The sequence below is a fragment of the Galeopterus variegatus genome, unplaced genomic scaffold (genome assembly GCF_000696425.1).
Source record: "Galeopterus variegatus unplaced genomic scaffold, G_variegatus-3.0.2 Scaffold1050, whole genome shotgun sequence".
Classification (NCBI taxonomy): domain Eukaryota; kingdom Metazoa; phylum Chordata; class Mammalia; order Dermoptera; family Cynocephalidae; genus Galeopterus; species Galeopterus variegatus.
In genome coordinates this window covers 276,456-293,893 of record NW_007727161.1, presented here as the reverse complement: position 1 = coordinate 293,893, position 17,438 = coordinate 276,456, and the positions used below count along the sequence as shown (strand labels likewise).

Below are 17,438 nucleotides of genomic sequence, written 5' to 3'. Positions count from 1 at the left end.
CGCCCGAGGGTTCGGATCCCACGTACAGACCGGTTCCCGCTCACTGGCTGAGCGAGGCGCGGGAGCAGCACCGAGGGTTGCAATCCCGTTGCCGGTCCCTGGTCCGGTACGGGGGCAACACTGAGGGTTGCGATCCGTTGCTGGACACGGAAAAAGATAAAAAAAAGACAAAAAAAAAAAAGATGTCTTCAGTTTTGCAGAAGTGACATCTGTGAATATAACTCATAATTTTAAATGATTTATTAAGAGTAATTGCTTTAGATCAGTGTCATTCATAGCAAATTAATTCTGATTGATGGAGAATGCTGCTTTATGGGTTTTTATATTATAAAATTAGTTTAAGACTATTTTTGTTGTTAAACTCATTTAATCCTCTACCCTACTCCATTCTTTCATTATCCTTACAAGTTTTAGTTTTGTTTAATGGCTGTAATATCTTTATCTGTACTACTGTATTCAGTTGACTTCTTTTGGATACCCCAAGTTGAGCGGGAACATATATTGGTGGAACTCTGGTTGAGGAGAGGGCACTAGGAGACATTAGTAGTGGCCTACTATATAAGTGGCTTATAATTCATGTAATGTTTCCTATTGATAAATATTTAGATTGTTTACTTTTTAAATTTCAGATATTCCAGTAAACATATTTGCATGTGTCAGAAACACTTATTTTAGTAACCTTTTTATTTAGGAATAATATGTATACAAAAAGTGTACAAATTATTTTTGTACTAAGTGATAAAGGAACAATAAATAAAGGTGTAATCAGCTTCCCAGAAGTCCCCCCTCATACTGCTTTCAATTATCACAGTCCCCATTAGAGTAACGGCCATCCTAATTTCTAACACCATTTATTGTTTGAAATGTATGTGAGTGGAATCATTGTGCTGTTTTGTGCCTGGGTTCTTCCACTCACTGTAATATCTGTAAAACTCTTATATTTATGTATATCAATTCATTCTTTTTTTTTTTTTAATTGCTGTGTAATATTCTGTTGGGTGGCTGTACCACAGTTTATCCTTTTTGCTGTTGATGAACATTTGAGTTGTCTCTAATTTTTGTATGTTACAAATAGTACTATGAACACTGTTAAATATGTGTTTTGGAGAACATAGTTATACGTGTATATTGGGCATATACCAAGGAGGAGCAGTGACAGACAAAGGATATATATATGTGCAGGTTTAATACTGCCAACAGTTTTCCAAAGTAGTCAAAACTATATCACACTCCAACCAGCAGCGTCTGGGCTGTTTTTAAAAAATAACTTCATAGAAGTGATATTTGAGTAAAAATGTAAATTCATTTTAAGTTTTAGAATATACTGCTAGATTTGCCCTCAGAAGTACTGATTCGTACTCCATTAACACTAGGTTTTTTCTAGCTCTTTCATCTTTTTCAATTTATAGTGAAAAAATATCATTTTTAAACTTCTTCAAATGAGTTGAACTTTTTATGTCTTAATTCTGCCCTTTTTGTTTGTTTGTTTTTGTTGATGGCCTGCATGGGGATCTGAACCTTTGACTTTGAATTTTGCCCATTTCAATGGTCTTTTCTTGACTTGGCTGTTCTGGGCTTTTCATTGTTGGGATATTTGTATTTTTTTCCTCATTGCTTTGTTTTGTAATAACTCCTTACTTTAAAAATCCACATTTTTTTGGGGTATTTTTTTCCTCATTGCTTTGTTTTGTAATAACTCCTTACTTTAAAAATCCACATTTTTTTTTTTTTGGTCATATGCTCTAATTTTTTTCTTCTTAGTTTGTCTTTTATCTTTGTCTTGTGTAGTATAGATATTTAAAATGTGTGCATGTGTGTCTGCTAATCTTTTCCTTTGTGGTTTCTGTCTGTCGTTCTTAGGAAAGCATTTTCTACTCCAAGATTTTTTTTTTAAAGTTTGTTATCTTTGAGGGCTTTATTGTTTGTATTTAATTTTGTTTATTATAACTAAATTTGACTTTTTTCAATGGCACAGGTTGCTTTAAACATGCTGTGCTTTTATTTATTACATTACCATTAATTTTGGAATATTTTGCAGGATGTCAGAGGATGGCTCTTTGGTCAGGAAGAATTTAGTACACCCAGAGCAGGCATGCATGTGTCATTTGACCAAGTGAGAAATGAAGCCAATTTTCCTATGTGGATACTATTTGAATCCATTTAATGTGCTTATTACTTAAGTTGTTAGTTTTTATTTAGAAAAGAATGAGATCTGGTGCTAGTAATGTCAAGATCACAAGTTCGGATCCCTATACTGACCAGCAGCAAAAAAAAAAAAAAGAGATCAAATTAGCCTAGACCGAATTATCTTATATAAATATCTCTTGTGGATACTATTCAAGGCTCTTGAGCAAGGACCTTGCCAAAAATACACCTGTCTTCTTGCAGTTCCTTCTGTGGCCTATAGGACATAGGCATGGAAGGCCAAATACTTAATTTCAAACCTTTAAAAATACCATTTTTCCTCTTTTTAAGAGATCATTTTAAAGTTTCATTGGTTTCTTTCTTTTTTGTGTAATAGTACATGTAATTAAAATGTAAATTGCACTGATGATTGAGAAGGATGAGACCAGTGTATCATATCTGGTTTTCTTTGTTAAGGTTACACTGGGATTTGAGAGCTTCCCAAATCTTCTACCACATGAAATTCCTATCAGTAGAGTCATTATTGGGTTAGACCATAAAGCAAAGACACAGAACAGATTTTAAACCAGTAGACCCCTCTTCTACTAATATGGATTAGTTTGGTTTCTATAATTGCATCTTAGTGCCTTAAAGGGGCAAGAGTCTCAGGGGCAAGTAAATTTTTGAGAAAGAGAACACGGAAGTGTTACCCCTCTGTTATTAGAGTCTTGGAACATACTAGAACCTAGACACAAGTTTTGGGAGGCAGGGAAAGAATAGGTGAAAATAAATACCACAGATGAGATTTTTTTTTTTTTTGACTGGTCTTTTGCTTTGCACTGCTTGTGGCAAGGTTGTATCGTTAACTATTTGGTTATTCCATAAGCCAAGGAGAAAATTTTTAGGACTTTCCTTAGGAAATTCATAATTTTAGGAACACAGTATTTCCACTTTAGGAGAATTAGTGTTTTGCTGAGTATTTGAATTTGACTAAAGGGAATACTAGATTTGTGTTAAACGTTCGTTGGGGATAGGTTGGGAAAGAGAGGGTACAGAGAGGGACAAAAACTAAAACTAAGGGCCGGCCCGGTGGCGCACTGGATAGTGCGCCGCTTGGGAAGCGCGGCGGCGCTCCCGCCCGAGGGTTCGGATCCCACATACAGACCGGTTCCTGCTCACTGGCTGAGCGAGGCGCGGGAGCAACACCGAGGGTTGCGATCCCGTTGCCGGTCCCCGGTCCGGTACGGGGGCAACACTGAGGGTTGCAATCCGTTGCCGGACACGGAAAAAGACAAAAGACAAAAAAAAAAAAAAAACCTAAAACTAAGTGCCCATTTTTCATTTACATATAGGCAAAATTCAGTCTTATACATTTTGCATATTTATACCATTTAATCCCCACAGAAATCCTATGAAGTGGTGCAGAGTAAACAAAGATGGAGGGAGTGAATTTACTTATTTTGTCTAGGCCCACAAACCCAGTAAATGGCTGTCCTGGGATCTGAACAGTAGTCTCTCTGAATTCAGAGCTAATGCATATTCTTCTCACAAGAGTATATATTGCCTTCTGAAATACCAGAATTATTATGTATGTTTCAAATCAGATTTTGGTAACACTTTAAAGGACATATCTTGGGGATGTCATCAGTAGTTCCTCAGGCAATAGAAAGCCTGTGTAATTTCCTTTACCTTCCACTATAGCATTGAGAGTAAGCATGAAGTTACGATCCTTGGAGGACTCAATGAATTTGTAGTGAAGTTTTATGGACCACAAGGAAGTAAGTACTTGTGTTGGTATGTGTTCTTCTATTACATTCTTTTACTCTGTTTTTTAATAGACAGATTATCAAAGACATGGTGGTGGGCCAGCCCCGTGGCTCACTCGGGAGAGTCCGGCGCTGGTAGCACCGAGGCCGCAGGTTCGGATCCTTTATAGGGATGGCCGGTGCACTCACTGGTTGAGCGCGGTGCAGACAACCCCGAGCCAAGGGTTGCGATCCCCTTACTGGTCAAAAAAAAAAAAGACATGGTGGCATGTATAGTTTTTGAAAAGTAGGTTTAATTGAACTCTAGAGGCAGAGGAAATCTTTCTGTTATCATAATTACTTTATATGCTTTTGTCTTTCATCTCTATGTGACAATATTAGATGTGTGTTTGAATTCTGGGTTTTGCTATGGATGGTTTCTGGGAAATATTTTTTATTTTGTTTTTGTCTTTTGGGTGGGGAGGCATGGGGTTGGTTGAGATAGGAGGGAAGGTAGCATGGCTTTACTTACCAAATAATTGAATAGTGTTTGATACTTTAAAAAATCAAGTAAATTTGGCAGAGAGAATGAATCTTTGCTCATTTTCTAACTCTGGATCTTTTAAGGAAAAGTATCTTAGTCTGAACATAGGGTACCTACTGGTTGTAATAGGTCCCTGACTCTTGGTGGAATTAGTTTGAAAGGTTTTCAGAAGAGATTAGGGTTTAATGTTTAACTTACACTCAGATTTATTTTCTAATTTGGAGACACAGTACTAATGTTTAACATTTTCCCTTGTATTTTAGCACCGTATGAAGGCGGAGTGTGGAAAGTTAGAGTGGATCTTCCTGATAAATACCCTTTCAAATCTCCGTCTATAGGTATGTGATTACTTGGTTTCTTTCCTTAGAGAGTTTTGAAATCTAAGAAAAAAAATCCTACATTTTGTGGAGGATAATTAATTCCAGAAATGGTTACTTAACTGAGTTTTTCCTGTTTTGGCTTTGATTAATTAGTGACTTTTGGGAGACTTTCATAGTGTGGTAGAAGGTATTTAATATCCTTCACATGATTATAATGACCATTACTCTAGATTTTTGTCTAGAGTAGTTTAGTTTTGTCTGCTTGTAGTTTAGTTTATTAGTAGATAACCATTACTCTAGATTTTTGTCTTTCAGTGTCAGATTAAACCAACAGCTTTAAGGGCCACTGTCCATTTGGGCTGTTAACAGTAAAATAATAAACATATACTCTAGATTTTTGTCTTTCAGTGTCAGATTAAACCAACAGCTTTAAGGGCCACTGTCCATTCGGGCTGTTAACAGTAAAATAATAAACATATATATATATATTTTTTTTTAAAGATGACCGGTAAGGGGATCTTAACCCTCGACTTGGTGTTGTCAGCACCACGCTCACCCAGTGAGCGAACCGGCCATCCCTATATGGGATCCGAACCCATGGCCTTGGTGTTATCAGCACCACACTCTACCGAGTGAGCCACAGGCCGGCCCAATAAACATATTTTAAATCTCATTTTGAATTCCAGATTGTTGGAATGAATGTTATGTAGATGAAGTATCTATTCTAGTTCTGGCACTTAAATGTCCTCTATAGGTCCTACTTCACTTTTGTTCACTCTAATTCTGAGTACCTCACGATGAAATAACACCTTTCCATTCTCCCTACCTCCGATTTTTAGCCCTCTAAAACAGTGGAAGAAAGAATAGAAACTCAGTGAGGTTGTACACCTTCATCTTCCTTCTGCCTAAGGAATTGGTGCTGTTATTAACCTGTCACCCCATTGAGACACTCAGTGACAATTTAGATATTTTGGTTAACTTAATCCAACTTTTTTTTTTACTTCAATATGTATATGATTTTAAAATGTTATAAAATATTAACGAATTTTAAGTAAGTACAATAAAATTGGAATATATTGAGTATTCTCTGGTCTGACAAAGCTTCATGTTTGAAATTACCAGAGTTCAAACATCTTTCTACTGCTGCGGGTTGTCTTTAAGAACTGCCAGATCTTTTGGAGTTTAGATCACCCCGCACTCCACCCCCATCCCCAACAAAAAGGGTTTTTAAAAAGAGGTGGACAAAACATTCTAAGCTTTATGCTTGGATTCCAGGCTCCCGCATTTCTACATAGGGTAAGTAGAAAAGTTAGGATAGTCCCAGATTAAGTCCCAATCAAAAGCACCAACCTCTCCCCCAGTATCTAGCCACTCTACATGCTTTAGAGTTTTATGCTATAAAAATACTCTATAATTCCTTGTCAGGCTGGGAAACTATTAGTGCTCATTTGAAGAATGAACTGGTAATTTCCTTGAGGTCCTTTAGGTGAGCTTTCTAAGCCCAGTAATCAAGAAGATTCTTTATGGATAATTGAATTAGAAATTTCCTCATTGCTACAAGGGCCTCTAAGTTTTAGAGTTAAGGGTGGTGGGAGCTGTGAAAAGCACATCTGACCTGTATAGTTGAGGGCAGTAGCTGTTTCCCTAGCTCAGTCTTACTCATTAAGAGAACTTTTCTGTCATTCTGTGGTTCCCCATCCCCACTTCATTTCTCTCTTTAGTGTGTTTCTTTCTGTTCAGCCATTTTAAAGTTTTATGTACTTGAGTTGGTTTGATCTTAAAGCCTTCACAGAATGTCCAAAACATATAAATTCATTCAAATGTATTTGATAAATAACCTATTTACTTAGACTGAAAGTTGGCAATCTAAGTCAGTTTTGCCACCTCATATCCCTAATCAGTAAAAGAAACAATAGAGCTCATTGATAGTGGACCTATAAAAATGCAATTACATTTTCCTGTAGAAACGTAGTGATTTCTCAAACCTTGCCTTAACATTATTCCAGGTAATATGATTGATATGTTACGATAAAAATATGTTATGATATGATTGAAAGTTATGATAAAATATTATAACTTTCTAAGTAAAAATATCTAAACTTTAGACATTGCTTATTTATTAACATGTGACATAAAGAAACCTGTGTAATTTCTTAATGATGTAATATAAAAGGTTGGGACAAATGACTAGGCTAATTTAACTTCTTCATAATTTTTCCTTTGCCTTTCTGTGTGCATTCAGAACTTGGTAATGCCTACAAATGTGTATCATCATCTTCTCTTAGGGAAGCAGATCTAGTTGAAATATTTGTACAAGCTGTCCTTGTTTCCTCCAAAGGAAGATTGCATAAGAGAGTTTTAATCAGTTCTGTGGGGTGACCCATTTTCAGGTCATCAACAGTGTAATTACTGTTGAGATGTGCTTTAAGCGTTTTGAGAGGTAGTGGCTCACTTAGAAAAGGGAAGGTTTCCTTGAATTGAATATATAGTTGTAAAATTATACAGAAGGGCAACCTTGTTCTTGTTGTATCTGGGCAGGAGTACCATTCTTCCTGAGCCAAATTTTGAGCTTTTAAATATTAAGCTGTGCAAATTTAGATTAAAAATCTTTAATGCTTAGATCTTGGAATTTTAAAGTATACATAGATATGACAGTACTTCAAAAGGTTCGTAGAAAATTTTAATTAAAAGATAATATAAAGAATCTTTCCATGAACTTTTTGAAGACCCCTTGTATATGTGTATATGTACATTTTTGTTTTTGGTTTTATGTGTGTATATATTTTAATTGTAAAAATGTATAATTGTATAAATGATCCATATCCATTGGAGGAATGTAAGAAAGTCCAGGTGAGCAAAAATAAAGAAAAATTAAGATGTCTTACCATCCTATCCCTTAATGGGTATTCTTATGTACATTCTAGTGTATGTTCTTTAAAACATTTCTCTATGCATATTTAAATATATGTTTGATATAATTTGACATGCTCATCCTTGGGACATTCTCCAAATATAGTTTTAGAGAGTTTTCAGTAGTTACGTGATTGCATGAGATGTCCTTTTAAAAACAGTTTAAATCTATAAATGAGTGGACATTTTTTCAAAATAATGACATAGCTACCCTAAATCCTCTTTTGAAAGAAAAAGAATATAAATAGACACCTTGGGAGATTATGAACTTACTCTTAATGATGCCATCATCGTTTCAGACACTTTGAGCTCATCTTTTGGAATTTTACATTCTCTTTGAATATCATAAGTGATGGCAAGTCTCAGTGTTTTGAAGCTGGATATGAATTTTTGGAATGGCTAAAGGTCATTTAAAAGCCCAGAAAATAAGATGACTGGAAAAACTGAGTAATATCAATTGGGGTATAAAACTGGTCTTCTGGGCGCTTTCAAAGAGAAATGATAAAACCCTTTAATCAACTGTAACATCATTGAAATATTTGCATAGTGTTCCAGAGAGATTGCTTTGAAATGATCATATTTGAATGTCTAAGTTCTGATTTATTTGAAAACTCAGACTTATTTTTATCTTTTTCATTCAGAAACATTTCCTAGAGTGCTTAGCAATGCTGCTGGGTGTCACTGACTATGTAGAATTAGGAGAGTGTGATTGATCAGTCGACTGGTTATCAGGAAAGAGAAGTTCTCGCCCTGGTGCTCCTTGACCATGGGAGTTATACTCAACCATTGTCTTCTCTCCTAGAAAATGAAGTACTAGAATTCAGTGAACTCTGCATGTTTGAAATTGACCAAAGTATTAAGACTTAGGGTTATGGCATCCTGATGGACATTAGGAAGGCTGTGTAAGGCTAGTTAGGAGAGAAGATGAACATAAATAAAATAGTATACATGTTTTAGTGGCACCATTCCATCGTTTTTTAGGAGAGGTGTGAGTCAGTGCCTCAGTTTAGAAGAGAATGTATGAGGAGATAGGCTTTAACAAGAATTGTGTTTTGTATGTTGAAAATAGTCTTTACAAAACTTCGGAGATGTGAAGGTGTACATAATGAATTTTGAAATGCTCATGCAGAACCCCAAGTAATCCCCAATTTGTGAAGATTTTGTTTTATGAAAAGAAGTTGCTACAGAGCCTGCCATATTCCATACTTCTCCAGGTTCACAGTTTTTAGCCATTACATGTGTGCTCAGCAGTTAGGAGAAGGCTTTCACCAGTCAAAGAAAACACAGACTTGGAGTTACTGGGGGTAGGTGGAATAAAATGAGTGATCTCATATAAAAAAAAGAGGATAATACGGAGCAATTTTTTATAAAAATAAAAAGTAACCAATAAGCATAGGATACAAAATGGTTTTATGTCTAACCCATATATGATTTATGAAACAGGCAGATTAAACAGTGTTGGTAAATGAATTATGATATAGCCAATCTACGAGTATGAGGACACTTCAAAAAGTTTGTGGAAAGATTTGTATTATCTTTTAATTCTATTTTTCCATGAACTTGTTGGGGCAGGGGGGTGCTGGCTGGTACTGGGATCTGAAACTTTCACCTTGGATTTCATCAACTTTTTGATGCCACCGGGCTGGCCATTTTTTCTTTTAAATTTTAATTATGCGTGCATGTAAGTGTGCATACTGTTTTCTTTCCTTTGTCTTTCTGCTTGTAGTTTAGTTTATTCCATCTCAGATACTGTTTTTACACCTTTACATTCTTCCCCTCTTTTCACTTCTCTTGGACCTTAAGCAGTTCTCATTTTCTTTTCTGTCTGATTCTTCCGCTTTATTCTTCTAATAAAATAGGGATATAAAATATTAGCTTCAGGGCTTTCAGCCTCTGAAGGTCTTGAAAATACCATGGAGTCCCCTTCAGGATCAACAGTACATACCTACTTTACTTAAACACTAGCATTAAGATAAAATTAAGTCATTATTTTATTTTATATTTAAATGATTATTGGCTAGTATATTAATAGAATTATGTTCTACTAATTTTGGATAGAACTATCAAGTATTTCAGAATCTTTTGTAAGTCACCTTAAGATCAGCCTGGGAACCCTGTCACCATTTATACTTTTTTTAAAAATCAGAAAACTATGTTGTAAGATCCAGCTAACAAGTCTAGAAACTAACTTTTAAAATGCTACCATCTGTATCTACATATTCTCAGTGAGAAGGGCCCTCTCCTAGGAGTAAGCTGTATGCACCACCACGTCTGTATTACAATTTGTTGATACCATAGCTGAGTATGTGAGAGAAATGGTTAGTTGAGAACAGGATTCTGGAGAGACTGCTTAATGGTTTGCTAAATGTCGATAGAATGGAAAAATCAGTAAGCTCGTGCTGCAATGGAATTTGATGCCCATGGCATATAGCAAAAGCTAGCCAAACCCATTTGAGTAAATGGAGACAAAATGAAAAAGTCATGGGCAAAATAACAATAGTTAAAATACTGTATTGACCTATACTAATGAATGGCCTTTAAAATTAGGTCAGACTATCATCTTAAATAGGATAGTTCAGGTTGTCTTGTTCCACTAGACTAGATAACTTGAAAATCCCCTTTTCTATTCATGCCAATATTTGAGGGAAATGATTTAATCTTTTTCGTTGTCAGAATAGCAGACTCTTCTGGCATTATAAATTTTTTTATTTCACTGTGGCCAGAGATTACCTCACACTATTTTTGGAGTGGAATTTTATAATATGGGATAACTAAACTAACTATAGAACTTAGAATACTTAGCATTTTATTTTGTGTCTTGCTAGATGGAAATATTCTACAATTACATTACTCCCTCAGGAACTAGTATGAGTAACTTAAGTGAGCAGTGTTTAGTCAGGGTGGGCTGGTATTTGGAGTAGAATGGAGTGTGTTATTCATGAGAGGTTTTGGGTTAGTCATACAACAAAAGCCTACTTGGACCCTATATTTCCACAAATAAAATGAATTATGGGGCTGAGCAAGCAAAATGCCATTAAGATCACATATATTTCTCTAACAACCTCGAGTTTGAGTTTTTTTCCTGTCTCAGTTATATAATCGCTACTATGTAGTTATCTGTATCTTTTAAGTTCCAGTAGAGAGAAGCAAAGTTCTAATAGGAAGGTTTTGTAAAAATTTATTGAGATAAAGCTTTGAGAACATAAGCTGTTGTTAAATGCTGTCTTTTTACTGGTGTTCTGAAAATGAAAATTTTCAGGATATATTTTTTAAAAATTGTCTGGCATCTGAGGCTTTGGATACATCCTACATCATTTCTTCTAATAAGTTCCATAAATTTATTGGATACCTCCTGTGTGCCAGGCGTTGTTCTAGTTGCTAGGGATACAGAAGTGAACAAATTGCTCTCTTAACACATTCTTTTGGGGGGAGAAGATAGAGCAAAATTTGAAATATCTGATAGCTTTATGCAGAAAATTGATGTAAAAAAAAATAGCTACCTTGGATTGGATATTCAGGAAGGGCCTCTCTGACAAAGTAAATTGAAGCTAAGGCTTAAATTTAAAACTTTAAAAAAGAAGCCAGCCCTGAATCCTCCAAGATAAGGGGGCAAGAGCATTCCAGGCTGAAGAAATTGTGAGTACAAAGGACCTAGGCCAGTGAGACAGAGTAAAAAGATGATATAGGGTGAGGTCACAGAGGGCTCTGTAGGCCAAGCTGAAGGCTTGAATTTCATTTTAAATGTAATGGAAAGATCATTGAAAGGTTTTAAGTAGGGGAGTGTAAGGTCTGATTTTGGTTTTTAAATGATCACTCTACTGCTGTGGGAAAAGGGAGGGTGAAAGGTAGAAGAAAAGTTATAAAAGCTGTCGTAAGCAAGAGATAGTGGTGGTTTGGACCACGGTGCCGAGGCCGAGAAACTCTGGCCTAGGTATGTGTTGCTGTGAAGAATCTTGATTATCTTAAGGAAATTATCCAAAGTGGGGGTGGTACCTAAAGGTATATAAGGGAAGATTTTGTTCATTTTTTTAAGTAGGAAATTCTGAAGGATTTTTCAATGCTTATTGTAGGGAGTTGTCTAGAAAAGAGGGACAGCTTGGTGCTTCTGGGGTCAGGACAAGAATTGCAGGGGTGATGCCTTTGAAAAGGAAGGATAGGGCAAGATGAGAACACAGGGCTGGCGTGTGAGTGAGCCACTGAGCAGGAGAAATGAGTATGTGTGCAGGGAGGACTGTAGAAATGGTCATGGAAAATGAGGGATTCTGCCCATTGGCTCCCGTCTTCTTAAAGAAAGTGAGAACTGGAGAGGAGGGATGGGGGAGCAAAGGGAGGAAAAGGAAATGGGAGATTTTCAGGATAATGATAAAATGTAAGAGTCATTGGAGAATGGGGGAGCAAGCTGCTGGAGAAGGAGAGGGGAAGGTGATAGGTGATGCTGAGTCCACAAAAGGTGATTGAGCGTATTTTGGTAAGTTGGTATGTAATTGTTTACTTATGTCTCTCCTCCCTGCCAGCTGGGTAGATGTAAAAAGTCCATAAGGCAGTCCCTGGGTCTGTTTTTCTCACCACCACCTCCCCATCCCCCACCCCCACCCCCCAGCAAATACCCAGGGCTCAATACATTGCCTGTTCCATAGAAGAATATCTGAGTGAGTGAGTGAGTGAGTGAGTGGAATGAATGCCTACTTAGTGGCGCCCTCAAGTCCAAGTATATGGCAAATGTGAATGATTGGTTTCTTACAGTTACAGATTTGCTGGATGGACATTTTGAAGGAGAGGGCAAGGTATCTGCAGAGGATTACTAGACGGATGATGATGATGGTACTTAAATCTTGAGTAAGAAGAGGGTGAAGATAAGGGGGCTGACAGGTAGGAAGAAAATGGATCAATGGATTAGAGTTCATAGGTGAAAGGATTGTTCATGGGTGTGGGAAGCTCTTTGGCAAGGATAGGAGACTGTGATAGGAGATGGGGTGTCTGAATTAGTGATTTCAGAGGTGAAGCTGTTTGTTGGGATGACAAAAGTTCAAGGTATGTCCTGGGAAGTGTGAAGTGGAATGGAATAGAAGAAAGGTCATTGAAGAGAAACTGAGAGGCCAGGGTGTCAATAGTGTGGTCATGTCTAAAAATAACAGGAGTTGGGGTAGAGAGAGAGTTGGGAGTCAAGTGCTAAAGTTCTCAGTGAGGGAAGAAGCCAGTGGTCAAATTGGCCCTATTAATATGAAAACCTGCTGCTAGCTGTCTGTAATATCTTTTTTGTTTGTTTTGGCAGCTAGCCAGTATGGGGATCTGAACCCTTGACCTTGTTGTTACTAACACCACGCTCTAACCAACTGAACTCTAATCTGCAAGCCCTGTAACATCTAAATTCATTCAACTTCGTCTTGCTATTAACCAGAGTAAAAATGGTACATTAGCTTTCCTTCCTCCCCTCCCCCCGTCTGCCAGGCTGACACCTCTAAGGGTAACCTCACCTTTGCATATGTTTATTACTTTCAGAGAACCCCATTTTCTTCTTGGAGTTGACTTATGCCAGTTTTAACTCTGCCTTTGATCATTAGTATATAAGCTTTCTATTTGCTATATAAAAATTCCGTCTAACTTGCTTCCTAGGTTAGCTTCTACTTTATAGTGGGTGACCTCTAGCTTTTGAGCTGGTTATTCTGACATCTTTTTGGCATTAAATTTATTTTTTTCCCTTTAGGAGTTGATATCATAATGAAAACATGTATTCTTGGCTTCCTTTTCTTTAGTTAAACTGAAATTCTATTTAAAAAAAAAGAGTAATGTCTTAGTTCCCTTTGAAAAATTTGTGCACACAGTTTAAGATTTGCTTATATTCTTGGTGTTTGTGAAACCATATTAGAAGGAACTTTAGAGATCATATCATCCAGTTGCCTCATTTTAAGGATGGAGAAAATGAGGCTGAGATATATCACTACTAACTAGTTGCAGTAAGCCCACATCTAGTGGGTTGTTTTTTGCTTTTTACTGTACCAAATGCAGTCAGAACAGTCTTTTTGATAGAAATATTAGAGGAACCGTATTTTCCATCTTTAGTGTGCTAGGATTATAGGAAATGTAATACCTCTAAATCAAAATATTCTCTGTTCTTGACAATTCCTAAAGGATTAAGAGATGGATGTGTAGGGCAGATATTTTTAGGATGAAGAAAGTGAAATGAAATTACTTACCTAAACTCATTAAGCTAATACTAACATTAGTGAATGCTTACTGTGTGCCAGTTACTATTCAGATGCTTTACATATGTTAATTTAATCTTCATGACAGTCCTATCGTGTGTAGATATCATTATTTAATCTAGTTTTAGGAATAAGAGAACAGAAAGGCAAAGAGATTAAGTAACATGGTGAAGGGCCACACAGTGGAACTTATGCAGTCTGACTGGAGTCTGATCTTTTAACCATGACTTTGTTTAAAGAGTGATAGAGACTTGAAGTTGGGTCTCATGATTTCAAGTTCATTGCATTCTATACTGTACTGCCTATGACTGTGAAAGTAAATACTGCCTGATTCCAGCAGTGTAGTTATATGAATGACCAGGAGACTGAAAGATAAACTATGGAGACAAGAAAGATGTTACAGCCTTTCAAAAATGAAACTATAAGGGCCGGCCCGGTGGCACACTGGAGAGTGTGCCGCTTGGGAGCGCGGCAGCGCTCCCGCGGAGGGTTCGGATCCCATGTGGAGACCGGTTCCCGCTCACTGGCTGAGTGCAGTGCGGGCACAACACCGAGGGTTGCGATCCCGTTACTGGTCAGTAAAAAAGACAAAAAGGAAAAAAAATGAAACTATAAGACAGTACATTGAAGGTTTTGGTAATCCACTAGATTGGTAGAAGGATTATGCTGTTGAAGGATAACACTTCACCTTTTCTTAGTTATAAATGAACTTTTCTTATCCATCCAGCCCATTCCTCAGACTCCATATTATCAGAAAGGAAGAAACAGAAAAGAGGACCCCTTATTGAGTTTAGATCTCCTGAACACACACAGGATCAGTTCAGAAGTTCCCATGATACAGGGCATTGAGAGTGAGCTCCTTGCTTGGTTCCTCACCTGAGAAGAGACCGGCCCAGGTCCATCTCTCCTGAATAGGAAAGGCTCAGCTCTCTGAAGAGACTTCTGCCTGGGCGCAGGCTGCCACGGGCTGGGCCTGGCTGTCTGAGGTAAGATGAAAATCTGTCAGATTGTGCACTGATGCACACAGCTGGCATACAGCTGTCTCTAGGGAAGCTGCCAGCATCCCCACCCCCTGTTCAATTGGAACACCCCAACTCTGGTTACCTCCTGCATGCTAGGAGCAGAATTCTAAGTTATTACTCTTAAAAAATTTATTATCTGAAATACTGTAAGGGAAGATAAGATTTGGTCTTTAATACATATATTTTAAACAATTATACCTACTTAAAAAAATAGAATTAATTTGGTTGTGAATAGTCTACTTTATTTGGGCATTTGTCCTGAAGATAGAATATCAGAATGACTTAATGTATTCACTTACTGTTTTCTCCCAGGAATTCATAAGCTTATAATTAAATTGCATCAGCCACAGCTGTCTCAACCGTCTCAGTCCAGGTCATTTATCTCAGGAATATGGCTGCCTTTATTGCCTTTGGTGCTTTTTACCCATTCACCTTAAGGTGGATTAACCTTGTTTCATGTGTCATTTATTTAACCCCTCATTTCAAGATAATTCTGAGTGAAATTTCTGGGTGCATGATTGGCCCAGGATATTTCATCTATCCACAAATTTGATCATTAATATCCTCCCAAATAAAGGAAACAAAGGTGAAATAAGATGAATTTTTGCCTCTTTTATTTGCATATTGACCCCAGTATCAGAAGTTACTCAAAAGTGTATACAACTTTGTGCACATCCCTTCCTGGGGTGGACACAGAATCAGGCTGAAATAAAAACCAGTTTTCAGCATGACTCGGCTTGATGGTATTTTCCTTCTCTTGCCTGTTAGCCTCTGGGTGGGTCAAGAGATTTTTTATTCTAGAGCAATTGAGTAGTGGAGTGGAACAAGCACAAAGGCAAGGCATATTTTTCTGTGTAATAATCTGTGCTTTTTATTTTTTAAGATACGTAGTTTTGCATCAACTAAGCATGATTTAGATACCTCCTCCAGAATAAAGCACCTGATTCCCCTCTGCTAAAAATACAGGATAGAGGTAGTGAGGTTTTTGTTTGTTTGTTTGTTTGTTTTTTAGCTAGGCATTTATTCTTATTGTCTGCCCCACCCCCCTTTTTTAAAACAAATGCTAGAGCTGTGACATAAAATAATTGTCCAAAAGATTAAACACTGGAGTTCTGAGTTTTATCTGGTCAAATCACTGAAATACATCATTAGAAAATGTTTTGATAGTGAATAAAATCTTAAATCATATAGATTAAAAATGACTTGCTGCTTCCACTTATCATGTTTCCATAAAAGCAGTTTTCAAAATGTGTTTTCTTAAAATATCTTCAAAATAGTTCCTGGTCGAATGGAAACAAGTGCTGGGAAAATTCTCTTGTTGCAGACATATTCATTAGGGTGGTGATAGCATTGCCAAAAGGAACGAGAACGTGCCAGGGCCAACACGTTTAGTCCTGAGAACGTTCCTGCTCTGAATTCCTGGCCTGTTCTTTCTCAGTCTCCTCCCCTCCTTGTCTGAAATTTCCATTGTTGGCATCATTATCCAGAATGTAAATGGCTTTGCCAGAAACTCTGCGCATAGCTTGTCCAAGGATAAATGTAAAGGAGATGTGCTCCTTTCCATTATTTGCTTTGGATATTTTTCTAACAATTAAATAAGCTTGGTATAGAAATCATTTTAATCTTTTAGAAAGTATTTTTTGGTAGAGTTGGTCTTGCCATGCTCATTCCTCAAAGGTAAGTTTATAAATTCTGTTTCTGCCTACTTTAGAATAGTTGGCAGATTCTGTGGCTCTTATGGCATTTTAGCATCTTGGTTTGTTTTCTCCAGAATACTTCTGCACCTACAAATACTGCCTTACAGAATTAATTTCCTTTAAGGATTTAACTATTGGACATTTCCCATTAAGTCCTATATTCTCAGATCTCTGGCCATTGTTGTTAAATTCTAGATATTTAGAGCTGATAGGATCTTTAGAAACAGAATAAGAGTGGACATTTTGAAGATCATATAGGCCAGCTATTTCTCTTTGTAGGTAAAGAAACAGACTCACAGAAGTGAAGTGACTTGCCCAAGGCCTGCATTTGATATTAGTGTTGCAGTTAGAACCCATGTCCCTGTTTAGTACTTTACTCTTAGCTGTCTGATTCTGCCCTCTGTCCCAGAGGTCAGATGGTGTTTTACTCCTAGCAGGAACACTGGGGATTGGGCTCCAACCCATTTATTACTAAAGCATATGTTTACCAAGTCCTTTTTGGCCCTCTTCATTATGTACTCCTAGACTCAACCAAGTCAAAGCTAGGTTTAATTGAAAACAGTGTAGGAACTATATTGATTCCAAATGTACTCTCCAGTCCATGTACAATGGAGAGAGGCACCTTAATCTTTCAGAGACAGTTTTGATAAACATTTAAAGCTTTTTCACTGTAGCTGTTTTTTTGACGTATTCCTTTATGGTGCATGGTGGCATCAAATTGTTGAAGTTTAATTCCACTGTAGGATTTCCATTCCATTTTGCTTGAGATCTACCATTCTGCATCTTTCTTTCTCCAGCACGGAGATGTGTGAGCTGATGGAGCTGTTCCTCAGCTAGTCTTTTTTAGAAGATGAGCCATTTGTTAAAACAAAC

At 37.1% G+C, this 17,438-nt stretch overlaps 1 protein-coding gene across 2 annotated transcripts in view; it reads left to right on the top strand.

The window, feature by feature from the left end:
* Nucleotides 1-17,438, top strand: part of UBE2H (ubiquitin-conjugating enzyme E2H) — a 116,125-nt gene that overhangs the window by 70,553 nt on the left and 28,134 nt on the right. For both annotated transcript variants that reach the window (XM_008574449.1, XM_008574448.1), the window contains exons 2-3: nucleotides 3,826-3,902; nucleotides 4,677-4,751. In XM_008574449.1, coding sequence (XP_008572671.1) covers nucleotides 3,826-3,902; nucleotides 4,677-4,751 — 152 coding nt within the window. The remainder of the gene's footprint in view (nucleotides 1-3,825; nucleotides 3,903-4,676; nucleotides 4,752-17,438) is intronic.